We start from the raw sequence: 27,793 nt of genomic DNA on the forward strand, positions 1-27,793 counted from the left end.
GTGATCTGTGTATGTGTGTGAGTGTGACTATGCCTATTTAGTCACAGCCACATGCAGTTTTATCAGTAAGCAATAGCAGGGAAAAGGCAGAGATTGTGCAACATCAGCGCTGCACATTTGGCCAGCTGCTCAGACTGGCCTTTCACAGGTCTGCTGTGCAGCCTGAATGGGGACTCTCAGCAGCAGCCCCTGCATTAGCATTTGATGCAGACTTCTCGCAGACTTCAGTCGGCGGACTCTGCACCGCGGATGAACTTAACAAAACTTTGCTGATCGGGGGGTTTAGAGCACCCTTGGTAAAACACAAACGAAGTACTTTCACTTCGGCGTTTGAATCCTGAACGAGTGAAAAACGTGGTCTGGGTGTGACTCAAGTTGAGTGTATGTAAAAGAGCCACGGCTTGAAGAAGTGCAGACGGGACTAGATTCCCTGGCGGAGTAGCACTAAATCCACAACCCAACAGACTACCGGTGCACAGTCCGCCGCTGAGCTCGATGCAGACGGACTGAGTGCGCTAAAACTGAAGGGTTTAACTCCGGGATGCTTCCGTGTGGCGTTTAATAAACAACAACAACCTGACTTCAGCTAAATAACGCGTTCGTCTCCACTGTTTGGACCGTTTGAAGAGCAACTGTCCCCGTGTTTTGTCCAAACCGACGGACTTCACGACACTGGAAGGACTTAACTGAACTCAAGATGTCAATTTTGCCTTTCACTCCCCCCATTGTCAAAAGACTTTTGGGCTGGAAGAAAGGAGAGCAGAACGGCCAGGAGGAGAAATGGTGTGAAAAGGCCGTGAAAAGTCTCGTGAAGAAGCTGAAGAAGACGGGACAACTGGACGAACTGGAGAAAGCCATCACCACCCAGAATATTAACACGAAATGCATCACTATACCAAGGTAAGGAGAGTTTGAGCGCTGTGCTGATGTTGACCGTGAGATCAGCATCCCAGCCATCAGAGGTGGGCAGGTCACCCTCTTGTTTTTTTTTGTAAAGCATTTAATCAATCACACCTTTGTTATGAAAAATAATAATTTTATACCACTGTTTGCTAACTGTAGCGTGCTCACCTCACACATGTTTGGCATCCTCTCTTGACTGAGAAGGTGACATTTCCACTTCCTTCCTCGTGTCAGTATTTCAAACTCTTCCCTCTTCGTTTATTATACAGTAACATGGTGGCTGAGGTAATGCTTAACGAGCTAACAGTGGTCCAGAAGGAAAAGCTAGCTCAAATATCTCGTCAGCGAGCTGCCATGCCATCATATGTGCAGGCTACTTTAAGTGAACTGAGTCAAGGAAACAAGTTTTAGCAGTTTTTTTCAGATCAAATTGACATTTAACTGAAGTCCTTTTGTTGAAAACGACCTATAGTGTGTGCATGTACTGCAGCGCACATGCAATGCAAAAGCACAAATGGAGTCCAAGTTATATAACTTGGCCTTAATCTGGGACGCTTTCTAGCTCTGTAGTGTTAGTGCGTAGGCGAGTCTATGGAGCTGGGCTCTTTTATCTCCTTTCATTGCTTCTGTCAGGGTTTCTGCAGGTCTTGAAAAGTTTTTTTTTTATGAAGCATTGAATTCAGTTTCCCCAACAACAATGCATTAGAAGATATTACAAAGTCTTCGAGACGAGGTTGCCGATAGTTAGTCTATATATGTACAAACTAGAGGTAAGATTGCGGTGACAGTGGATTATGCTGCAGGACGCTGTTCAACGTTGAGTTACAGTCAACAACATCAGACCTGGAGCAAATACTGTCACTGCTGCTAAAGCTACAGTAGCTCATCAGCTCATGATGGGCAAGTGTTGATTAATCAATTTCAACTGGTTAATCCATGCATTTTCTGCCAATTTAATCAATTATTTCATTAGAAATTATTGTTGTAAACTGCCTTCAATTTGTCTTTTAGTTTAGTTTAGTTTGTGAAACAGACTTTTAATTGCATTCTATGTGCAATTAAAATCCTTGAATTTAACTTGTTGAAGCCAGCAGAAACCCTGTTTATATCTGCACATTATTTAGATCAAATAATCAATACTTGTATTTGACACCAGATTTAGGGAGTCAGTTTCTTCATAAGCAGTCACTTTCCTCCCCTGATAAAAGGCTGAGCCAGGTAAAGGCTTGAGAGGTGCGTTTATAAACACAGGCAGTGTCAGCCAGAAGTCTTGAGTTTTATTTATCTCACTTTCTAAAATGTGTTATTGTAATCTTATTAGTTGAGTTGTAGTAGCAGCATATATCCGTCTATATCACATAGAGATGAGAAGTCCAAGTCAAGTCTCAAGTCTTTGGTTGTAATGAGCGTTCTGTAATCTGCTGCATGCTTTTCTTAGAACACTGCATTGCCATATCTAAGAATGTATGTACTGCATTATCACCACTCCTTTATGTATAGTTGCGCATGATAATAAGGGCTGTAATGACGTGTAGCTCGTCAGACATTTCCGTAATATTAATAATAAAACTACGAAATGCCCTCAGTGGAGTGCAGCGCTCCACCAAGGCCCATGTCAAACAATTTACACCTGGGAAATTCACTGGAAATTATGCGGATCTGCGTCATAATGTAATGGGTTCATGACTTCACGTGACTTTCTTGAAGGAGGTGATAATATAAAGATTGTTCACGAGTCCCAAATCTTGAGTTAAAGTCAAGTCTCAAGTCGCAAACTTGAATCACCATCTCTGATATAACATACACCCAGTTGTTTTTCAAGTACACCCTGGTAAATTTTGTCCAATCCATGTATAGTACATCAGTGAGTGTATAGCTGAAATTATTAGTTATAAATTGATTAGTTGATTGACAGAAACATAATCAGTATTATTTTGATGATTGTTCATTACTCGTTCGAGTAATTTTTCAAGTGAAACTAACAAATACTCCAAAGCTTCCAGCATTTCAAATAGGACACATGATTACTTGCAGCCCTAAATGAGGGTAGTCGACCTCTCACTGTAGTGCAAAATAATTCAACACACCCACAATCTATATATTCTAAAAAAGTGAAGTTGAATCAACAAATTTTTCTATAACAGCTGAAACAAAATCGAACAATTAAGTAGGATCTTTCTGGTTGTCATATTAGTTTTAGTCAGGTGTATTTCATAGACCGACAAAAGCGTGTATGTCCACAGCTATTTTTAAGTGTGTACTATTTTTATAAGTTGTAGTAAGTAACAAATAAAGGCTCAAACCTTTGCTTTAGTACACAAAATATCACTTGCGTCTGTGGGCAATTTAGATTTAATAGCACACAGTGTGTCAGATGAAAATGTAACCTCACACAGGGCACTCCCACATTCTTGATTGCCACAAGTGTGCATATCACAGCTTGCACAGGCCTGGGCCAGCATTGAGAGTTAAGCCTACCCGGAAAGTTAAATAATGTTTGCCGTGATCCAGGTTTCATATTTCCCACCGACTAATGCAGAGGGGAAGAGGCAGAGTGCATTAAGATGACCCCAGATCAGAGTTGGCTGTCAGTGTGGGCTAACAGTGTCCCTGGAGAGCTGCTGTTTCTATTAATTCCCCTACGTTCTGGCTCGCTGACAGCAGCTGCCTGCATGTTCAGGCATGTCCATGGGGAGGTCAGCTCCTATCTCCCTGACACATGAACTCCCAGATGGGGCTCATCGCTACCCCTTTTGATGACGGTTTGCTGTGATGCTGAGTGCTGAAGGAAGCAGGCACTGCGCATTGATTGAGTCAGGAGTTGCATCTCGTGGTGGAATAGCAGATCAGGTATCTGGTGTGGTAATTTAAGGGAGGAAACAGGTGATTCACTCATCACAGCTGATTCAGATATCATATCTTAGAGGGGTAAATGCCAAGAGCCGATTTCGAAATCTCAAGGTTAATGTTTTCTAGTTTTGTCAAACAAAGTTAATGATGTTTGTACATTTTGTCCAACACCACGCCTTCCTGTAAGTTTTACGTCTGTATTACATCTATCCTAGCCCTAACCTCCAACTGTTCAGCTTGCCAGATTGTAAAAAATGAGATGCTTATGAGCTTTTGAAAAGCCAGCTGATTTAAAAGAGCTGTGCGCTGCTAGATAACATTTAAAATAACATGTCAAACTGTGTGAGTTTGGTCAGAGACACTTATTTTTGGGTGTTGGTGGTGGTGTGTGTGTGTGGTTGATGTGGGCGCTGCGGTGGCTTGTGCAAGTGTGTGTATATGTTCCAATATGTTTACACTGGAGATAAAGTCTGCATCCCATGAAAAAACATTAGTTACAGTCACTTTGAATTACAATCCCATTTGAAGCTGAAAACAAAATGCACAGTACAGTATATCAGGGCATGCCTATCGCATGGGCAGGGCTACGGCTTTACTTGCCTTTTGGGTCACTGTGGTTTTGACAATGAGCTGTTTTTACTTTTTGGAAGAACACTAAGCAAAGTGAATGCTCAGGCTCCTGTCCAAGTTCATGCCTTAGTCATTCAACAACGAGCAGTTGTGGCATTGTGGTATTGACCTAGCTTCCCTCCCCCTTTTTCTGCCCGTTTCTCCTTTTAAAATCCTCTCCTCCTATGAGCTGTAAACTTGGGTTAGTCACAAACATTGGTGTGTAAAGTGCGTCAGTCCATGAAAGTCTACCAGTTTCCAATGGTGGAGGCGGGGATGTGAAGTGTGGTAGCCTGCTTTGCTCGGATGTGACAGGATGACTAAGAAATGACTTTCTTTGTGTTTTCAAGAAGCATTTGTAAACAGAAGCCACGTCTGTTTCAGTTATACTTGTAGATTGGTCAATATCTCAGGTGGTTCCTACTGTAACCGCCCAATAACTAAATATTCTTACACTAAAGTAACAAAGCCCTTCAGTGGCCATAGGAATTCTGACCCTCTTCCATCTCTAGAGCAAAGAAGGAAATGGACATAAAGTCAGAGGTAGAAGGAGAAGGTAAGGTTGATTGGATGGGTTGACAAAACATCACACTGCTGCTCAGTTCCTGTTTCCTACGGCCATTATTGTTCCCTTAACTTAACCAAGATGATGAAGGTTCCCTAACCTTAAGGAAGCAGTTATTTTGACCCAGACCACAATGTTCCCTTAATATTAACCATTGAGTTACTTAAACCTAAACCTTGACCTCTCCTTAACCCTAACCACCAGTCATTATTGTGTGCAAACCTGCCCACACCTTAACCCCAGCGGTGTCAGGTCAGGACACAGTTTTAATTTTGCAATGACTTGTAACTGCAAGACCAAGCAGAAAACACTTGTCATCTTTGTCATTCTGGAAGACAATTACAGATATAGGTATATTTTTTTGTTTAATTTAGAAGAGTTGCTGACTATTAAACCAAGCGTTCATTAACATCCTACTGCAAGATATATACAGTATTTATTTGTAGCCTATTTGTGCCGTTACTTGTAGTGCAACAATGGTTGTCATCAATGAATTTCCTGGCAATCAACTAATCAATAAGTTTTAGCAGTTGTAATGTGCAAACTAATGATAAAGCCACTAGGTTTTGTAAATGCGTCTTCTTGATAGACATGACATTAAACTGGCAGACTTGCCTCTGAAGAGAGACTATAACGAACTACATAAGCTGCGACAACAGATGGAATTTAGTCTGGCGTTGAAATTAGAAGGCGCTGACAGGTAAACTCAATAACTTCTGGTATTGTCTAGTCTTGCGTGCCAATTGTTACACAAACATTGCGTTCCTATCTGTGATGGTTCTGTCATGTTTCGACAGAGACTAATTCTTTAACTGAGGACTATATATTGAAACCAAACAGAAAGATACACCTATTAATTTAGCAGGTTTTATGTCTAACGGTGGTTTGATAGTTAATAGTGCTGCATGGGAGATTACGGAGCTGTAAAATAATGTAGGAATCCAAAAGCAGTTTGGTGGGGGAACACTGGTGATATGTTCACAGAAATGATCAGAGGTGTGTATTGCGTGTATGTGTGTTGTGTCTTTTCACAGAGCCTGGGGGAGTGGATTCCTCACTTCTACCTACCTTAACTTACTCTGGGTTTGGGCCAGTGCTGGGTAGTGCTTTTGTCTTGTCCACACACATCCCTCCTGGCAGCAAGACTACTGTCTGATTCACACTGCTGCATGTCAGGGCAGGAGGTAGGGAGTGAAGAGGTCCCAAGCACAGAAATAAAAGATAGGATAAAACAAGAAAGACAGGGAATAGAAAGACTATTATGACTATTACTATGAGACGGAGGGAGAAAGGAAGGGAGGGAGGAAGCAAGAGGACAGAAAGACCAGCACTCTTTCACAAACAAACATCACCATTCACAAGTCCACAATTATGTTTAATTGTGCTTAAACCACAGCTCCACAATCAAATAAAGGTGTCTTTGTGATCCAGACTCGCAAATGTTCACCCCTTTTGTTTTATGAAACAGGTTTTGTAGAAAAATGTGTTTTTATTTCTCAAAGAAAGGTTAAAAAAAAAGATCTTGGTCTCAATACTGAAACATATTGGTCCTTTTCAGCCGTATCAGGTTGATACAATAACACCAACGTACAAGTGCAAGTTGTTATCAGCCAGATTAATGCTGTAGTGTTAAGGGCTCTGATAGAGGGACAGAGGTAGAATGAGAGAAACTCTGCCAGAGATAAAAGAGGAATACAGAGCTCTGAAGAGGAGTTGGGGATTCCCACTGTGTCTGGTGCTGGAGGGGAAGACCTGTCATCATGGTAGAGGAATGTACTTTAATCAGGGAGGACAGCTCATCAATGATGGACAGAAGAAGACAAAATAAAAGAGTGAAAGCAACAGAGGTGAGCCAAGAGACTGAAATTTCAGAACGTGAAAGAGAAAGGTAAACCAGAAAACCAAGGGTTTAGATGAAGGAAGTGAAGGAGACAGAATATTTGGCAAGAGGCAGAGTGATGGATTCCCCAGCTTATCGGTGGAAGACCACGGTTAGTGTGGTTTGCATGTAGATAAAGAAAGACGCTAATAGCTGAGATAGAACTGGTTTGTTTTCCTGCTACACAGCAGTTCAACATCAAAAGAAATGTGTCTGCGTGTGTCTGCATGACAGACTAGATTAAAGACACACAGACACACACACGCTGCAGCTACTGTAGTAATACTGCACATACATATTGTATATATAGTATACACAGTGTGTTAATGCTTGTTTGTGCTTCCTAGTGATTTTAATATTTCCAGTCTTTTTCTTGAACTAGTTGTTAGCCATCATATTTGACACAAGTTGTTTTGTTACTATGATCAAAGTTGATTCGGTTGGTTTAGTTAATGAGAATGAACATACATGGTCATCGTATGTCAAATGCAGAACCAAAGATCCTTGCACTTTTCTCTAACTATCCTCTTAATTATTCTTCAAGTCTGCTATCTCCTTTTTAGACAAGCACACACACTCTCTCTCCCTCACCAGTAGGTTTTCATGTCAAGTATCACACCTGAGTCATCCGAGACAGCATTGTCTGACAGAGACGCAATACAAGAGAGGTTACAGAGAGTTTATGTGTGTTTTCTGTCTGTGTGCGGTTGGCTGCTCTAATCACGGTAATAAGTTACCCACTTCAGCTGGGTTCAGGCCATTTCTGTCATTGTTTGATTTGCTTGATAGAAATGGGATCATGCTTTGAGTCAAGACAGACAAAGTATGTTTGTGTGTACCTGTGTTATAGTTTTAATCTTCTTGTAACCAAAGAGTTATGACCTCAAGGACAGAAATAGTCAGTGGCTTCAGCCGGATGCTACTGCTGGATAATGATTACATTTAATTGTCACATAGTGATGGTGTAATATTGTGATATTGACATTGTTATTACTGATGTTTAAATGAATAACGAGGATTTTAATTGAAATGACACCGAATCACATTAAACTACATGAAGTATCTTGTAGTTTGTCGTGCTAAACTTTCAATATAGATTTTCTATATGCAAGTCGTATCGTGTGTGTGTGTGTGTGTGTGTGTCTGTGTGTCTATGTGGTTAGTCAGCTCAGAGGAATGCTCTTTCTGCCTGCCGGGGCCTTGAGGAGGGCGTGGGCTGCTGTTTGGTTTGTGGCTTGCACCAGGGGTGGAGGGGGTTAGAGAGACAGCGTTGCCTCAACTTGGCCCCGGCCGTCTCACTATCTGCGGGGGAGTGCGCGTGTACGACACAGAAACACACACACACAGTCACATGCACACAGACACGTTCACCAGACAACAAACCTGCCTTTGTGCTCCACTGGCCACTAGTGCTACTGCTGCTGCTGCTACGGGTGCTGGACTACAGCTGGATATGTGTGAGAAAACAACTTGACATGGAGGAGCAGGGCTTTAAATGGAAAGAGGGAGATTACTTTTAAGCCAGGAGCACAAGTGAAAGTCTAAAAATATAGAAATTGAGTAACAAACCACTTAGAGGTCTGGTTAAAGTAGCTGAAGATAAGCAGTGTCACTAAATATTCCATAGTGGTCCAGGACTCACTGAAAAGCTTCAGCAGATGAGTCAATAAACATGAATGTTCGTGGGACACTGGTTGGAAAAAAAATCATGTGTTGAGCATTTGTTTTATTAAGTTGTCTGAAACATTCATCCTCGAATCTGCTCTCAAGATGAGAGCACCACTTCAGTCAAAGAAGAAGTAGAAACGTAAGTCCAGTGAGGGGCTCACCATACACTTGTATGTGAAGGACACCCAGTACAGCGTCACAGGAGACTAGGGATGGGTTCTGATGGCCAGTTCCTTAATGGATCAGGTTCCTAGTTGGTCGAAAACCCAGATCATTTAGCTTGATCATGAACTCTTATTGAATCCTTCATTCGCATCCTCAGTTTAGTCTCTTTTGTCTCTCTCTGTGACATTACAGGTGTCAGCAACGAAAAACAAGACTGATGGCTTAACAAATGTGTGACAACTCAGCAAAATTAGACTTAGTGGATCTTCTTAAAAGGCTTTTGACCTGTCTGATGTGTAGCTGGACATCAGTTCCTAATTAGATTCGTAATCTTGTTTGTTTGGTCTTTGATCAGATATTGTATTTCCTGATTTAAATCCAAACATTGCCATTTTAAAGCTATTTTAGTTCATGTATGGCTGCTCGTGTTTAGACATTTGTCTAGTCCTTCACTCCCGGTGCATGCAGAGATAGCTCCATGATCTGTTGACAGACGTGTACACTATTTTGGCCACATTTCAGCTCACATAACTTATTGTATTGGCCTGCATTTTGGATCTTTGACCATTAGCTCAGAATCGACAATTAACTAATGACGTAAGATGTTGGCCTGGCCGTGGGGTTGATTTGTGTCCAAAATTATTAGACCCCAAAAGTAACAGAAATGGTGGATAATCAAGCAAAGAAAAGGCAAGGCATGTTAAAATAACATAATGATAACATAAAGCAAACTTAAAGGTTGTTTTAACAGTAGGAATCTCACTTTGTGAGATATCATATCCAGGTGGAGGATGGGCTATCACTGGATTAGTAGATCTGCCTACACTCCTTCACTCCCTACTGTAGGAAAAATTACTTAACTGGACTGTGGGGAAAAATTTATTGATGACTTGCATCTGGAATATTTTCTGTCATTCATCACTTTGATTCAGAAAAAGAGAGACAGGCTGCTCAACTCATTGACTATTAGCAGTAAAACTAATGGTTGCCAGTCCTCTATCGTCTCCCCAGTTTTTGAGTTCAGACTGTTATTTGTCGTCTAGCCTTGCCAGTCGTCTGTCTCCTGGTTTCTTGTTTCACATTAGACCCTCCTTCACTGGTCCCAGCACACTCCAGCCCTATGATATCACCTGTGGGACTTGCTTTTCTCTCACACTCTATTCTTGGTTTGCTTCCTTCACCCCCACAGTCCCCCCCCCCCTTCTTTTGTAAGAAAAAGAGAAGTCTGATGGCTTTTCCAGAGAGAGTGGGAGGTGTGTGTGTGTGTGTGTGTGTGTGTGTGTGTGTGTGTGTGTGTGTGTGTGTGTGTGTGTGTTGTGTGTGTGTGTGTGTGTGTGTGTGTGTGCGTGCGGAATATGTTCCTCTGTGTGAGTTGCTCCACTGCCGGAATGCACTCACATGCCAAGATTTGTGAACTTTGGGCATTTTCTTTTGTGTGATAAAGTTGATTGCTACTGGCACACAATGATAAAATATTTGTAAACCAAAACATCTAAATAAGACATAAAAAAAAAAGTTTCGAAATCTGTTTGTCTTTCAAGAAAATGTTCATGTGAAAATAAAGGATTTACCATCTGCCCCCCCTTTGTCAAAGAAGGACTTTCTAGGACGGCAACAAGTAGTTATTTTCATTTTGGTTAGTCTTTTGATTGTTTTCTTGATTAATTGTCTCTGAAATGCCTTGTATTTGTCCAAAACCTCAAAAACAAAAGACAAATAAGCTGCAAGTCATCATATTTGAGAATATGTAACCAAAAAAAGAGTTTTTGCTTGAAAAATGACTGGAATGATTGACCTCAGATATTAAGCCATATGGATTAATCAAAAACACACATCCCCATCTGGTTCTTTTAAATAAAAACGATGGATTGTGTTGTAATATTAACTAACTCTAAAATCCTTTCAAATACAAACAGCTGTACAGTGTTTCGGCATCTGATAGGCCTGAAAACTGTCTATTACTGGACCGTCTCACTGGTGTCCAAAATAACACGCCCCCACCGATGCAGCCCCTTGTATTGTTTTATTGTTGTCTTTTGGTCTGAACACAGGGTTATACATACATATAATAATGATAATGATAATAATACAGTTAATTTATATAGCACTTTATATAGAACTTATCAAAAACCAGATATTGCAAAGCGCTGTACACAGACAAAATGAAAAAGAAACAGATATGTGGCTAACCCCATGTCATTGTGTTGGTTGTTAATCAGTGTGTTCAGTTCAATGTTAAAGTCAATGAGTTATATAGTTTAACCACCTCCCTCAAACCAATTCAAGTGGGAGAGGAAGATAAAAGGAGATGCCAGCTGCAGACAGGACTCAAACTGAAACCATCTTTATTTCGTAATTGTATAATAAGAGTTAATTCTGAGTAATTCAGTGGTTGTAGATTCTTTGAATGCTAGCACGACAAGGGATTAACGTGATAACACTCGTACGAGAACAGGTTCGACGAGGGTTGAAAATGCATTCATTAACGTGTGACGTACGTGCCTGGTATAAAAGTAGATGAAGCAGTTTTAGGGAAAATGAAACCACCAACATTGTTAAATTATAACTCTTCATTGCAAAAATAACTTTACAGGTTCGGTGAAGTGTGTCAGGTTTCAAAACCAAACTAACCTAATTCCTTTCTTCTGAATTAGTGAATGATTTGTCTCTTCGCATGTTGTTACTGGAAGACAGCAGCCCTCTGCTGAATGTCACTGGACTGCAGCCCCGTTGCTCATGGCTCGACAGACTGGCCACAGACTTTATGAAAGGCACAAAGGCCATTTCATCTCTACAACCCCACACTCCCACAACCACCACCACCGCCACCCTCACCCCTCACTCAGCACTGGGACGGAGAGATAGTGGGACAGACGGAGGAGAGAGAAGGGGGTGGGGGGGTTTAGGGGGCCCAGTCACAGACACTCTGAGCTGCCCTGAGCTGTTGAGACAGTCTGCCAGCCCTATTGTCCAGCAGCACCCTCCTTTCTTTATCCATCACCCACTTTGTCCTCCCTGCCTTGTTCTCTTAGAGGACAGATTGTGACTGGAGGTCCTGATGTTTTTACATGTATTTGAAGGAACTTAAGCATTACTTATCTTAATTTCTGATTTACACAATTACACAAAAAAAAACTAGACTGTAAAATGCATTTAGTTTAGCTCGTAGTGTTTGCTGGCAATTTTTGGTGTGCTTAGATTTTCATTTGAGTTCGAAGCTTGGCAGAGAGTTGTAAAAGGTCCACGTCAAAAGGTCTTAGCCCTCAAGGATAGAGAGAGAGAGAGAGAGTGTGTGTGTGTCTTCAGCACTTTTAGGACCATTGCCAGCCCGAACACACACACAGTGTATATGTTTGTGTCTCTGAGCGTAACTGGGCATGCCTCAGAGTGTTTGTTTTGTCCCCCCACTCCCCCTCACCCCCACCCGCTCATGGAAGCTCAATCTGCTCAGTCTCAGTCTGTTTTATGAGTCAGGCAAACACACATGCCCACATATCTAAAGTTTGTGTATCTACTCCTCTTCACAATCACATACTTTGGCATATCCTCCTCCCTTTCATCTTCAAACAGCCTTTTCACACAGTTGATTACTAAATGTGTGAATCTCTTGGGAGCATAGTCATTCTATCTTACCATCTCTCATACCCTTGTGTCTGTGTGTGTGTGTGTGTGTGTGCGTGTGTGTGCGTGCGTGCGGGTGTATGGAGATTGTACTCCCTACCATTGACGAAAACAGACATGCTGGTTTGTGCTTTAAAGTCAAGTTCAGCCTCGGCCGCAGGTCATGGCACACAATCATGTCAACACAATTTCCCCTGCGGCAAAAAAAAAAAAAATCTATACTAATTTGTCCCTTTCATTTTTGGACATCAATTTCACTGTGACTGTCTCTTGACACAGAAACGTCAGCGCTTTGACTCTTGTTGTCAGTCAGAAAGGGAATTAAGGAAAGATGTAGGCTACAATCACAGGCAGGTTTTAACTAATCTTACATGTTGTCTTTACAGATGGCAGCAAAGATCAATCAAGGACAGATAAGTGGAAGTTTGGACATCATAGATATTTTTTATTTTCTTTATTTTGGGGTTTTCAGTTAGTCTTGATTAGCCGTGCAACCAAAAATGGACTGTTTTGATATTGATATTTGATTAATCATCATTAAGTCATCAAGTCGTTTTCCAAGCAGAAATGCCAAAGAAGTTATAACCTTTTAAATGTGAGCGTTTGCTATTTTTATTTGTCTTATGTGATATTGTGATTCTGACATTTTATACACTGTACAATTCATTGATTAAATAAGAAAAATAATTGGAAAACTAATCAATAATGAATATAATTATTAGGTGCCAAATTAAGGTCGTAGTTGAAAACTATAAACAACAACTTTCAGACAATGGAACAAGTTTCAAATAGTGACTGAAACTCCGCCCAAAGACGCTAAGTTGGCAACACTGCCTGTAAACGCCCCCTCATGATGCAATAGAAAAACTGTTCCTGCCAGTTCATTTTGAAAGAGCAATGGCCAATGGGGAAAGTCCAACACTCGGCCGGCTGATCAATGGTATAACCTGATCACTGAGTCCCACGGCATTCGGCTGACCAATTGTGTAACTTCATCAGTCAGTCAGTCAGCGATATTCTCATATGTCAGGCAGGCCTCGCTGTCGCGGTCCAGCCAGAAATACATTTTTATGAAGTTAAAAGTACAAATCTTTAACACAGGTTTACATCAGTTACTAGAATTAAGCAAATTTTAGTATAAAAATGGAATAAAAATCGCATTTAAATTCATGTCTAAGCCAAAATGCTCCCAAAATTAGCTGGTACCATTTTCACAATATGAGAATTCACAAATTTCTCCTGTTGAATCACTGTAAACTGAATATCTGATACTTGTGTTTGGTACACTTTACAGCTTTCTGACATTTTACAGACAAAACTGCTAATTGTTTTATCGAAAAAATTATTGTTAGTTGCAACCAATACACCATTGCATAACTGGATAAAGTCTGAACACACAATTAGCTCATGCTGCAGTCGGCTTATACACTATTAATTTCAAGGTTTAAGGTGATACTGTTTACTTTATTAAAGCCAAATTTGTGACAAACCGAAAAAAAAACACTTTAAACAAAATTGAGCACCACAAAATGTATATATTTTAAGCAAAACAAAATAAAGTTATTCCTTCATCATTGGTATTGATTTAATAATTCAGTGTGAGTTGTTACGTGTCTGTAAATAAAATCAGTCTGTTGACCAGTTTCTGGTGCCTCAGGGAGCAGCTGAAGGTTGAAAACTTTTGGCCTGAATTCTTGGATTCTTGGAAGCCTTCAGATCCCACCCATGTCCCTCAAATCTTCAGTCTGGAACACACACACACACAGGAGCCCGGGGAATTTGGGGTCATAGCCCCCCCCCCCCCCGTTACATAGCTGAAGGACTCTGAGCTTCAAATCATTTTTAAGTGTTTTGCAGGATCTGAGGTTGGATGTTTAGACAGTGCTACAAGCTCTTCCTCTAAACAACAGGCTGAGGCTTGGTGGTGGTGCAGGAGCGGTTTTTACTGTCACAGAGGTGTTTCTCATCAAAGTCTCGTTCAGCATGCTGTCATAAATCTCTTCAATAAAGTGAGTCAGTCAGATTGAGAAGGCTAGTGTGTGTGTTTCGACCTGTCCATGTGTTTCATAAACACAATGTTTTGACTGTTGCTGTTTGTTTTTCTTCTTTTTTTTTTATCTGTAGATAAAGAGCAGTGATGGAGGAATTTAGATCCTTTACTTAAGTAAAGTAGAAATATTGTAGCATCACATTGTAGCATGATACTATATTATATTATACATTACATGTAAAAGTCCTGAATTAAGAAAAAATAGTACAGAAGTATCATCAGTAAAATCTAAGTATCAAAATGAATGCTCATTATGCAAAACCACTTCTTTCATAGTGTTACATTATTATGGTATATTAATCTGTTTTTTATCACTAACAAATACATGTTAGAGCATTTCGCTGTTGTAGTTTGTCAATGTGGTGCCATTTTTTGATACTTCATACACTGCCTGTTAGATTAATTGAAGTATCACAGTAGTTTCCTTTTTCTTGTTTTACTTAATAGTAAGTTGAATATCTTCGCCAGGATAATTGATAATAATCATTAGTTGCAGCCCTAGTTTGCAATTTGAAATATTAAAAAAAAAAAAAAAAAGGCTTTTCTAAATGTTTTGTGAGGAACACGTTTGTTTATTAAACCTCAGAGACATACACAATTTGTTTATCCCACTGAAACACTGAATGTAAACATATGTTTGTTTACAGTACAGGTGACCCTCAAGCCCAGGGACAAGTTACAAGTCTATGAAAACTTAAAAAATATAAGTGATAAAGTGGGCTTTACAAAGACAAGGACTTTAAGTAGGACACCAACTAGCCAGTATTGCCACTGGAGTTTGTGCATGTCTGTCTCAGCCTACACAGAGTCTAGCCCCACCAAACACCCACTCAGCAGCAGGGACCTAGCACACATACCACTGACATCAGATCAGCCCTGTCTGAACATTTAACACAGTAAGCGAACACCTTACAGTACATCCACAATAACCCTGCATTAAGTGGTACGTCTTTGAATCTTTTAATGCAGATTTTTTTGTAGATAATGTCAGAGAGGTATTGTTCCAACTTGCGCAGTTCGTTCTGTAATTAATCTCGTTTCCTTCAGTCAATGTTGTGTGTGTCTTCATGTGATCACTGTTCCTCTTCGCAAATGCATTTTTCATGTGTTTCCCTCGTGGCATCATGACTTGGAGGACAATTTCCTATGATTCACTTTTTCAGCTGTCTTTGTTACTGTGATTTAGTTGTTTCAAAGCCACTAACAGTTTTTATGTCTGTTTTATTTTGTCCAATCCTTGTAAAACCAATTAGCTTTAATGGGGGTGTAACAAAGTGACTTTTGATGCAACTTACTGAGCTTACAAAAAGGCCTGAATTGCTGCTGCATCAGTCAGAAACACTTTAAAATTATGCAATGTGTCGAAGGGAAAGCCTCAATAAATCGTGACTTGATGCGTGCCAAACACAGGAAAACTGCAATAGAAAAGAGGAACAGTGATCACAAGTATCACAAGGTCTTCACAGACGCTGACCAAAAGTCATTTAACTAAATGTTTAAAGCTGAACAGCGCTACAAGCTACAATACAACTTTAAAAATGTTCATAAGGGGTTTGACAATGTTCCATAGTTTTATACTTGATTACAGTGTTCGAGTTTATTTGTCTCCTCTGTGTTAGTATCTTGATTGTACTTGTGGAAGCAGCCAAATATCTCAACACAATCTGTTTTTTGTCCTTGAGTTCTTTGATCACACACGCATCTGTGTTGCTTGTGTTACATTGTTATGTTCTTAGCCATGATGAATTAGATTCATTATTATCATCATTATTGCTGTGATTATGTTGCTCACTTCCCTTTTTTGATGTGTCAGCATTGATAACCTGCGTGATGCTGCTGTGGCTCATTCTGGAAACAAAGAACGAGCTTTAATAGAGACAGTACAATACAGCGATACATTACTTCTGTTTTTATTGTGAGATTTATGAAGAAGTGCAGTTTTATGTTTTATTGATTGAACGTAGTAATGTTTCTTTGTTGAGGACACCTCTGCTATTAACTTTAAATTCTTTGGTCACAAATTGATTTTTTTAATAAACTGTGAAAAATGTGGCAACCTAATTCCAGCTTTTCAGCCATTAGATAAGCAATAAAACCTTGCACTGCCGTACCTGTATAAAGTTCATACAGTTTAAGGTTTGTGGGGTGCAGGAGAGTTCTTCTGGGTTATACTGACATATTCTTACAGGATTCTTTCTTGCTTTTGGGTTCTTAGTTTTGTAGAGTGAATCAGTCGTGCATTAACACACCACTTCTCACTTACAGTCTTTAGGGATGCGTTTCTTTAGATCCAGAGCTTCACCAGCTTTCCTCCAGTGACAGCTTGCTTCTTCAACTGTATGCTTCTCTATGTTTGTGTGCACATAAAGTACTCAGACACCATCTGAAAAATTCAACACACCAACCCCCCACCTCAACATACACACTCCCCAGCCCCTTTTAAAAGTACAGAGGCAGCGAATGAAAGCTTTTGCCATGAAAAATTAAAACACCATTCTTCACTTACTGGGTGTATAATGGTTGACCCAGATGGGATATTACTGAGCTTCATTCGTTACACAGCACACAGCCTTGTTTTTATTTGTGGACAGATATTTGTCCTTCTAAAGGGCTTTAGCTTAAGCCTTTGACCCTTACTCTGTATTTGTGTATTAGTGAATGGGTGAGAGACAGATAGAAGGGACATATGTGGTCATTGCCTCTTGCATAAGATGTTTTTTTTTTCATGGGTCATTGTGCTCAGAGATTACGGGCTACAACCCCATTATGTCAATCTGCAACATCAAACTACATTTTATGAATATCTGACAGACTAAATCATCATCCTGCCAACAGCATTGTATACCAGATGGGTGCAGATGTTATACAACACAATGAAATTCCTGTTATACATACTGTAATCTCATTGCCGGTTGTTTATTATTAGACATCACCTCATAACTAGTGTACACACAGCTGGGACCCTCGTCAGTGGGAGGTAGTGTCAGAGGCCAGACTTAGCAACAACAGTAAACACCACCTCCGAGTGTTTGATGTGTTTTAGAAGACAAAACAGTGTGTGGGGAATTCTTATAGGAAGACTGAATTAAAAACATTTTTTAAAATTCTCTTACTATAATGGTACGACACTGTAAAAAAAGAAAGAAAAAAAAAAGGGTGTATTCCCGTAGTGTCAGCACTAAGTTTGAAACAACCCATTAATACTAAAGCCACAGGCTGTAACAGCCAATCAAAAAGGGGTGTCTAATTATTTTCTTAAAAATACAAATCAAAATAGAGAAAAGAAATGTGTGCATGTTATTTTTTTTTTTTTATAAAGATTAGGTGGCCAATACAAATAGGTGACTTTAGTTACAAAAAAAACTTTCAAGTAAATTATCTAATGTTACACAACCTGTTACACATATGAGGCTGAGAAATTACCAAAATACCAAAAGAAAAACATTTTGTTCTCAGCTGAAAATTGCTTGGAAACAGAAACCAGTATTTCCAACAATAAACGTTCATATTATTGACAAACGTGTCTTCTTCTGTGTCGCCTCCTGTCTGCAGGTCTCTGGATGGCCGTCTGCAGGTTTCCCACAGAAAAGGTCTGCCCCACGTCATCTACTGCCGTCTGTGGCGCTGGCCCGACCTGCAGTCCCACCACGAACTGCGGGCGGTGGAGCTGTGCGAGTATGCCTTCCACACGAAGAAGGATGAAGTGTGTGTCAACCCGTACCACTACCAGAGAGTAGAGACACCAGGTATCACAAACTTGGAGCATTTTGGAGCTTTTTGAAATAAAAATTTAAAAAAAACTTTTTCCAAGAACTTAAAGGATGAAGTTTTACAGTTTGTCCAAATTTATTTGACTTCATTTCACTTTGCTGTCAGGGTCATTTTCTATGGAACTATCTGCTTTTTTTGCCAAAGCACACTTTTATAGTCTTGTTTTTATCTACAGGCTCTATCCAGTTTTTTCCCTGTTATTTATTGCACATAACTGTCGTATTTTATTGTTTTATTGCATAATTTTATTGTTTTGTTATTAAGTTGTTTTGTGTTACATATTTATTTATTTTTTTTCAAACAGACATAAAACCAATCACTATTGCTATCTTCTAAGGAACTACTTGTGTGTATACGTCTGTTTTTATGTCCACTATACAGTACTCCCCCCAGTGCTGGTGCCCAGACACACAGAAATCCCCAGTGAGTTCCCGCCGCTGGATGACTACAGCCATTCAATCCCTGAAAACACCAACTTCCCTGCTGGAATTGAGCCCCAGAGCAACTACATACCAGGTACCAGCTTGCCTCCTAACAGGATTCACACTAAGGCTCAGATACTCCTTTAAACACCAAGACTTGTATGAGAATCTTTTACACAAGTCTGATAATCCGAAGCATCCCAGTGCCATGCTGTTAACATTATACATGGATCAGGCAACATATCACATTGTTGTCTTTTCTGTTCAGTCATTTAATCACTGAGAGTTCATTCCTAAGAGACAATTAGATCTTGGGGACAAGTAGTTGTTTAGATAGTTGGGACATTTGATTTTGGCTCCTATTAGATAACCTGTTCTTTATAAGGTGAGTACTGGTAACATCTGTATCTGCATCTGTATCCTACACATTGTCAAATTGTTTTCACTGAGATTCTGAGTGATTTCAGATTGTTCAACATTGTTGCTGCTGTGCAGTGTCAGAAATTCACAGATTAATACAGATTGACACAGTCATTTTTGCAGTTGTGAATGGATGAACAATTGTTATCTGACACGACTTCAGCGTATTCCTCCCAACCAGGGTTAAACACAGATCAGGTGCTAACCAGCAGTGGTGGAAGAAATACTCAATACTTATTATGCAGAATGACCCATTTCAGAATAATTGGTAAAACATAGTTAAGTATATAAATACATACATATTAATACAGGAATATACGCACAACTTTAATGTTGCAGCTGGTACAGATGGGGCTGCCAGGTACTTTATTATAATAGTAAATGATCATTTATTTGTTGATCATATTTAGTATTAATAATTAAAACTGCACCGTAACTAGTAACTAAAGTTATCAAATAGTAATAGCAGTAAAAAGTACAGTATTTCCCTCTGAAATGTGGTGGAGTAGAAGTATCAAGTAGCAGAAAATGTAAAATACTGAAGTAAAGCACGAGTACCTCAGAACTGTACTGAAGTCCAGCACTTGAGTAAAGGTACTTACTTTCACCACTGCTAAGCAGGTTTTTTAATGAAATGTGGCCACATATATAAAGAAGAGAATTTCATTTAATTTCAGAGTAGTAGACATTAGTAGTAGAGCAAGAGAAGCAGGGACAAAAAGAGCAAGCATGTGTGCAAGAGAGAAAAACTACATTGAAATTTTGCTGTATTTTATGTAAATTTTTATGTAATGTAATTCTTTTAGATTCGCCAGTGTTTATTCTTTTCTTTTTTGTCTTACTGTGTTGTGTTCCCACCAGAGCTATCTTAGGGAAGCTTGCCACAAACCTAATGAGATTTTGTCTGTGTGTTTGTGTGTGTGTGTGTGTCTTTGTGTTGGCTCTGCTTTGGTGCGTCTCAGAAACGCCACCACCAGGCTACCTCAGTGAGGATGGAGAGACCAGCGATCACCAGATGACCCATAGCATGGACACAAGCTCCCCAAACCTATCACCCAACCCCGTTTCACCCACACACAGCAACCTAGGTAAGGACTGTGTCTGAGTGTGCAAGTGTGTGTTTGTGTACTTTTCTGTCTGTCTGTGTTCACACGCAGACAAATGATTCAATAGTGTATCTCCCCAGTGGGAATTCTCTGTTTGATTTAACTCCATTTTTGTAAGAGGAAACCAGGTGATGAAAGAAGCCTTTGTCTTCCCTGCACCATGTGAGTTGCTGAACGGGCCAAGACACCATCCAGCCGACACTAACATCAATGACAATATCCTACGTTTATTCTATCAGGATGGAAAGACGCCAGGGGGCTTGGCTGGAAAGCAACTGGTGAAATAACAAAATCACACCAGTTTCGTTTGGCAGTGCCGTCCAGCTCTGTTCTGGACTTCAAAGCCAAGGACAAACTGTTGAAGTTGTTGAGAGTGGTCATGTTGAGGGGAAAAAAGAGTAAATTACCAGAACCAGTTGAAGTTACTGAAAACTATCATGGATAAGCCTGTAATTTGACCATTCTGGCTCCAGTGTCCCATCAGTGAGGGCTGAGTTTCCACATTTTGTCTGGTAAAAGCTTCTGGGAAACGGCGTATGGGTTTGACATTTTGTGACGCAAGCTCAGCCTAATGTTTTCTTTGGTGGTGTTTTTCTTCCCCCTTTACATCCACCTCAGCCCCTTTTCTCCCCACATTTCACTCATTTTGCCTCTTCATTGTTGCTCTTCATTTCCATTTTCTCTCCCACTTATTCTGCTTCTGGCAGTTATTTCTCTGATTTGCTCTCGCCTCTGGTACCTGTTTGTTTCCTTCCTCCTATATCATTTCAAGCATTACATTTCTTGATCTGCACATTTTCAGTGAATTCACAGCCACACTGTATTATACTCAAATCTCTTGTTTCTACTTTGTCTCTTACCTTTCATTTTGGTTTGATGAAAACAAACTGCATCTTTCTCTGTCTCCCTGTGTCAGACCTTCAGCCAGTGACCTACTGTGAGCCGGCCTTCTGGTGCTCCATTTCATACTATGAGCTGAACCAGCGAGTAGGAGAGACCTTCCACGCCTCGCAGCCCTCACTGACAGTGGACGGCTTCACGGACCCCTCCAACTCAGAGCGTTTTTGCCTGGGCCTGTTGTCCAACGTCAACCGCAATGCATCTGTTGAGTTAACACGCAGACATATCGGTAGGGCTCCAATCAAATAATAATCATTTATCATCATGTAGTGCTCCTTTCCTACTTGTGCCAATGCTAAAGAAGACATTGCATGTGTAATAACTGCTCATGTCTTTATGACATGAGCTTGATCTGAGGAGTGTGTCGTGTTTCTGTTTTCTTGAAGGCCGTGGTGTGCGGCTGTATTACATCGGAGGAGAGGTGTTTGCCGAGTGTCTCAGCGACAGCGCCATCTTTGTCCAGAGCCCTAACTGTAACCAACGCTATGGCTGGCACCCTGCCACAGTCTGCAAGATCCCTCCAGGTGTGTGTCAAGCTGACAGACAGACAGGGAGAAAGTTAGGGTCAGAGACCGGCACAAATGGCAAGAAGTAGAGAGGCGAGCAGTTTGGAGGTTGGTGGAAGAAAAAAAATCGAAAGGTAAAACTGGAAGGGGAGAGTAGCTGTGGTCCAGGAGGAGGAGAGGGTGGTCTAATCACAAGGTTGGCGGTTTGATCCTCTCCTACATCTGTGTTTGTTAATGATGAAGTGGTATATAAATGTTGAGGCCAACACATAGAAAAACAAATTAGTTTTGCAGATGCCTATATTTACCTTGTCTTTATGTGTTCATAAAAAAATGTCCAGTTTGAAGTTGTGTTGTTCCCAACTTTCACAGCTGGGTGTAGTCTCTGGTGAGGGGAAAAATAAAAATCTGGAGACAACTAGTTGAAACTGCAGTAGTAGTGATGACTTTCTGCTGCCAAAATCCTCCCGTTTGAGCACTTCCAATGTCTGTGGCAAAACTGACAACATTACAGGACCTTTTTACCGAGCCAAGCTGTGATTCATCTAAGTTAAGTTAATTTAAAATGGATGATTGAGAAAAGATTTACTGTGGCTGTATCATCGCAACAGTGAACAACAGAGGCCACATCTAGACCATCACTCACCCTCATCAGCAGGGATGTCCTCTTTAGCTATAGTGTAGTCTGGTTAAAAAAAAAAAAAGGTTTTCCTGTTTGCTGGAGTCTGCGTAATTTTACCACATGATTTGTAAAATTGTTACAAGTTTTTCCTGAACACAGCACATCTATAAGTCTTAATGGAGGTTAGTTGTCAAGAGGCAAAATGTTAACACTTGTGTACACTCTGAGTCACTAGCAAATTTCAGACACGCACCTCTTTACATGAATGTGAATGCACTTTTACATGTCGGTTCCATGTCTGGATTAAGTGTCCGAGTCACTTTTACATAAAACTCTCTGCAGTCTTATCAGATTAGACCTAGTAAGTCTGAACTGAATGCCCTCAAGTTTACTAAAGACTTCATAAGGTTTAATACACACAGAAGTTAAATCTTGTTTGCCTGATTAAGATCACTGTATTAACTACTTTATTAATACACTACTTTATATAAAAATGTAAAGTAGTAGTTAAGGTTAAGTGTCTTGGTTTCTGATGCATCTGTCCTGGTTTGTTGTTTCCTCCAGGATGTAACCTGAAGATCTTCAACAACCAAGAGTTTGCGGCCCTGCTGGCCCAGTCAGTCAACCAGGGGTTTGAGGCTGTGTACCAGCTCACCAGAATGTGCACCATCCGCATGAGCTTTGTCAAGGGCTGGGGAGCAGAGTACAGGTAAGCTGCAGTGACAGATCCGCTCTGGGTTAATGACAACCACTCACTCATTTCCATAACGGTAAACCTCAACCGCTACAGAGCCGAACTGCTTAACAGAAGATAAAAACCTGCAACCAACTTGTCAGCAACATTGTGAGTGCTGCTGTGCAAAGATCAAGTCCTTAGCAAGCCCATATGTAAACACAGACAATAGAAACAAACAGACTGTGAATCATATCCCATATTCCGACAGCCCCCGCTCCCCAGGCATCTGCTCACACTCTGAACCCACACCCGGTGAATCCGGTGTGTGACGCTGCCGAGCCCTCATCAATAGAAACAGGCACCAGTTGGCACGCCAGACTATTTTTAAATAAACACACATGTACTGTGTCAAAAAGGAGATGTCAGACTTTCCCTCTTCCGTCCCCTCCCAGTTTTCCACACAGTCTGACTCACTGATAGTAAGAAAGGAGGACACGGAATAAAGGGGAGCAGATGATTGGATGAAAGTTGGCTCTGCACAGGAGGTTTCCACAGTGAGGAAACCTTTGTGTTGTGAGTGACTGCTCACCAGTCCTGCCCAGACTAAATGCTGACATGTAGATGCACTTAAAAACAGGTTACTGGACCAGCCAAGCCCTGCTTCTTCTCTACCTCCGCCCACACCTCATTCTCTCTGTCTTTTTCCTTGCTGACTGCTGTACCTCTGTGTCAGCAACAGCTGTGGTCGGAGGCATTATGTTTTCAGGTTGTGCCTCCATCCCTCTGTCCCGTTCACATGAACACAGTATCTCAGTAACACTTTGTGGAAATTTCTTTTAGTTATTTGGATACTCAAGGATGAACTGATTTTGGTTAGTGTGACCTCACAAAACATGTTTTTAGCCATAAAGCAAGACAATACAACTGTTAACAGAGGCGTACAACTGCAATGCAGTAATTCTGGTTTAATTTATAAAAGCAGACAAATGTAAAGATGAAGAAAAAATCTTGCAAACACTATAATTGTGGCACCTAATTTATTCTGAAAAACAATATGTTATGAAACAAACCATATAAACCATGGGAGAAATCATGCTGCTGGCAAGTGTCTCTGTTCATCTGGCTTGCCAATGCAGAAATTAGATGTATTACAACATACAGGATAAATTTCACCTTCTGTTGTTGTTGGCTTTGACATGGCTTTGAGTAGTTGTTTTATTTAGCTCATTCCGTCTGCCTCAGAACAAATGAAATGTTCAGTTTCACGAACGTCCTTCTTTTCCCTTAAAGCTGCTGCTGCGTGCTGTTCACAAAACTCTGGTGTCAAACATGATTCGCCTGAAAAAAAACACAAAGGAGTAAAAGCACGGAGACAAAAATGACAGGGTTATCACTGGGTGAGGCCACTGAAACCAGAATGTCTTTAGAAATCTGACCTTTCTTTTTTTAAGAGCTGCCACCTAACTCCACTTACACGCATACATCGTATTACTTTGAACACCCTCTCCTCTCCTCTGTGGGAAAATCAGTAAGAGGTTTTTGTATAAAGTCTGTAGGGAATCAATGAAGAGCCAAAGGATACAGATATCAAAAGGCTGAATGTCTGGAAAAGATTTTTTTTTTTTTTATACAGTTTCTTCTAAAGTTTTTCTCAAATCAAGAACAAAAGAAATGAATTAAAACTGAAAACCATGTGCAAGAGCATGCAAGTGCAACATCCAAAGGTTTTCTCAAAGGTTCAAAGACAAAAGTAACAAATGTTTATGAAACAAAACATCTTATTTCCAGTTACAGTATGATACCTATAAAAGCACTACTTGAACTCTAGAAGAACATAGAGTTTTGGCAAGTTTTGGCTCTTGTCATCAGATTGATTCAGATTCCGTTAAACTCATCACCATGTAGAGGAGGTGCTGATAAGATGGACCCATATAAAATAAAATTATTACAGACATGGAATATAGATTAGATTTTAGTTTTCCAATCCCCAGTGAAAAAATGACAGGAGAATAGACAAGAGAGGGGTTGGTTTTTCAGTTCACTTCATACACTAGGATCATTTGACCTTAAACACATCTTAAATTCTGTCTTAAATAAGTGTTAAAACTTTTCAAGTGTAACTCAGAAGTCTGTATCATCCAGTATTTTGTGCATTATTGTTTTGTATTCAGCCCCTCGCATTGCAGCTAAAATGAAAGAGTAGTTTGATGTGACTTTGACTGAAACTTGACTTGTAAGTTTACTCACCCTGGTCCTGTCCTCTGCGCAGCTCTCACTGTGTCCTTAATATCTGTTTCCCTTTCTGTCTCTCCCAGGAGACAGACGGTGACCAGCACCCCCTGCTGGATCGAGCTTCACCTGAACGGCCCCCTGCAGTGGCTGGACAAGGTGCTCACACAAATGGGCTCCCCCAGCATCCGCTGCTCCAGCGTCTCTTAGGGAAGCCCTTCAACCACCCATGTCCTGTACATCACGTCTCCTGTCAGTGACTAAAAACACACAGACTTCATGCAGACAAGAATGGCTACACAAGTACAGAAAGATGATGAAACCCCCCCCCCCCATTCAGCCAATCCTCAATCTGTAATTTAGTCCTCCCTCCCCACCAGCTGACAGTAGCACTTTTTATATACATATTGTTTGTGGCAAAAGGGGACAAGTGCATTAAAGCAGTACCATGTTAGTATAATCTCCACATTTTGTCCAGAATTATTTTGATGGCAGTTTTTCTCTTAGGCGTCTATGTGCCAGAAAGACTGTAGAAATGGGAGGAGAGTTGTTTTTTTTTTGTTTTTTTTTTATTAAGAGATACTTATTCTCTTTGCGCTTTTGTTGAAATTTCATCTTCACAATTTTTACATTTTTTGTACAGATGTTAAAGTGAACCATGGATTTAAAAATGAATTAATTTTTTAAGCATTAATACCAATTTTGTAAAGCATATGTAAGATCATGTTAAATGCATTTCACTTGACTTTGTTTTTGTATTTGGGCATTTGATAGGTTATGAAGACATTGGAATAATGGAAATGGTCAACCACAGTGTAAACACTGTGTGAAGGAATATACTGTAGCCTAGTACAAATATTTGCTTAGGTTTTCATACTGTCATTTTATGCGCTCTGTGTTACTCTAATAAGGCAAATAACAGGATGTTTAACTACACCTTTAAGGAACAAAAGACAAAGTAAGGAATCTGTCAAACTTCAGATTCAGCTTTTCCCCCTCTAATAGTAAACCATTCACTGATTTCAACCGGGAGCTAAATTAGTCTGACGAAGCAGTCTGATGTTTCAGGATACGTTAGAGCAGACGGGAGTTACAACCCTTATGTGAGAGCTGGAAGACAGCGATATTCATCAAATGTCATCAGGAAGATGATGCACTTTTGTAAAATGTTGATATTCTATAAAGAGATGTGGACAAAATTATATTCGATGACAGTTGTAGTCCATAGCTTCAATAGTGCTTGTCAGGGGCCTATGTGAAATATAGCCTGCATTCATTTCAGGAAGCTTTGCCAATTTGCAAAATATGTTTGCAGCATTGTATAGTAGGAAGTACATAACAGGCATTTACACAGAACTTGAAGACATCTCACATACTGTACTGTTCTGCAGACTTTCAGTTAAATTACACATTGAACATGCAAAATGTAGTGTAGGAATGTAGGAATACTTGTGTATGTGATAGGAATACTCTGCAGAAAGAGAGCAGGAAGACGCCTTTGCTTTTTTTAATTTTCTCTCTCAGCAGTCCATGACATTGGTCTTATTTTAAACCATCAGTAATATTGACTTTTTGCACACTCAGGACCGTCAAAGAAAAACAGCTGAATTGTGTACAGAAACCAGTGAAAATGAGAGATTCATGACTCTCGAGGCTTTAAAGTCTATTTTGCTACCAATTATTTTTGTAGGACATTAAGGTCCTCTTTCAAGTGTTTTTGCATGACATGACAGAATATACTGCTGGCAGGTCTGGGGATATGAACCTTGTATTTTTCTACCTGTGAAGATGAGGCGGTTTCAGAACAAAGCACAGCTTTTTACAAAGGGAAATGTTTAGATAGAGGCATGTAAATAACTGTAGAACCTCATAATCTGATGTCCCTATTTTTTAAGTCTATGTACATGTAGTACATACATGTGTTATTATATGACCATTAACCTTTATAATGTTGAGGGTTTTGGAAGCAGAACAAAATTTAAGTTTAAAATGCAAAAAAAAAAAAAAAAGTGTAAGTTGGAAAAAGGTATTGGTGAAATAGAAAGGCATAGTCTTAGCGTTGGTCCCAGTTCCTTTCAGCCACCCACTGTGGTGGAAGTGGATTGATTTCCTTCTGGTTCCATAACACTAGACAAAGACACAGTGGGTGAACATGGACAATATTTTGATTCTTTTTACAATACTTATTTACATTAACGCAGCCTTTGATGTTAATGTCAGCCCGGTGGTGCTAATCTTTAACATTTTAGGGACTCAAGAGAACAGCAAAGCCATGAGATTTTACTTTTACTTAAAGTTGGTAGATTTTGATCTCTGTTAAATGATAATGACTTGTGAACGTTCTAACTATAATGGGATTGTTTCAGAAACAGTAGCATCTACCGATCTGAGACAAGACAGCTCTTTGTAGAGCTTCTAGTGTCCTTGAACACAGCAGTCCTGATCCTAATGGGCTCTCAAACCCCATAGTCAATGTAATTACCCAGTAGGGAATATTTTGCAAGCAAATTTGTCATTTTTATACACTCTTCAACTTATAGTGCTTGTGTTTTTTTTTTTCCCCCTTGTTCAAAATTTTCACTGTAATCGTCATTATTAGTTGTGATTTATGCTATTGTGCTCTGAATTGGTCTTTTTAGGTGTCCTGTAAAAAATTATACCCTTTTATTTTTCTCTGCCTATAAAAGGTTGATGTGATGCTTTATATTTTTGTTTATTATTGTTGGTCTATGAATAAAATATATATCTTGTGGTGATACCGGGGTCAGCATGCAAAGTAAGAAGGGAACTGAAGCTGGGTTGTACGGATCTTAAATGTCAGACCACATCTT

The 27,793-nt window shown here is 40.0% G+C and overlaps 1 protein-coding gene across 1 annotated transcript; it reads left to right on the plus strand.

Annotated features, from left to right (window-relative positions):
• Positions 1-213: 213 nt before the first annotated feature.
• LOC130170220 (mothers against decapentaplegic homolog 3) lies at positions 214-27,718 on the plus strand. Its single transcript, XM_056377420.1, has 8 exons — positions 214-900; positions 17,863-18,056; positions 18,463-18,597; positions 19,886-20,011; positions 20,946-21,158; positions 21,316-21,453; positions 22,622-22,766; positions 25,049-27,718. Exons 1-8 carry the CDS (start codon positions 698-700, stop codon positions 25,170-25,172), a joined length of 1,278 nt encoding a protein of 425 aa, XP_056233395.1. The 5' UTR covers positions 214-697; the 3' UTR covers positions 25,173-27,718.
• The last annotated feature ends 75 nt before the right edge of the window (positions 27,719-27,793 follow it).

Source organism: Seriola aureovittata, chromosome 1 (genome assembly GCF_021018895.1).
Source record: "Seriola aureovittata isolate HTS-2021-v1 ecotype China chromosome 1, ASM2101889v1, whole genome shotgun sequence".
Lineage (NCBI taxonomy): Eukaryota > Metazoa > Chordata > Actinopteri > Carangiformes > Carangidae > Seriola > Seriola aureovittata.

Bases quoted from the DNA above. Each gene is read 5' to 3' on its own strand.
- LOC130170220 (XM_056377420.1), top strand. From the start codon at position 698: ATGTCAATTTTGCCTTTCACTCCCCCCATTGTCAAAAGACTTTTGGGC. The intron at 20,012-20,945 runs GTAAGGACTGTG...TCCCTGTGTCAG, and splicing joins ACCCACACACAGCAACCTAG to ACCTTCAGCCAGTGACCTAC. The intron at 21,454-22,621 runs GTGTGTGTCAAG...TGTTTCCTCCAG, and splicing joins AGTCTGCAAGATCCCTCCAG to GATGTAACCTGAAGATCTTC.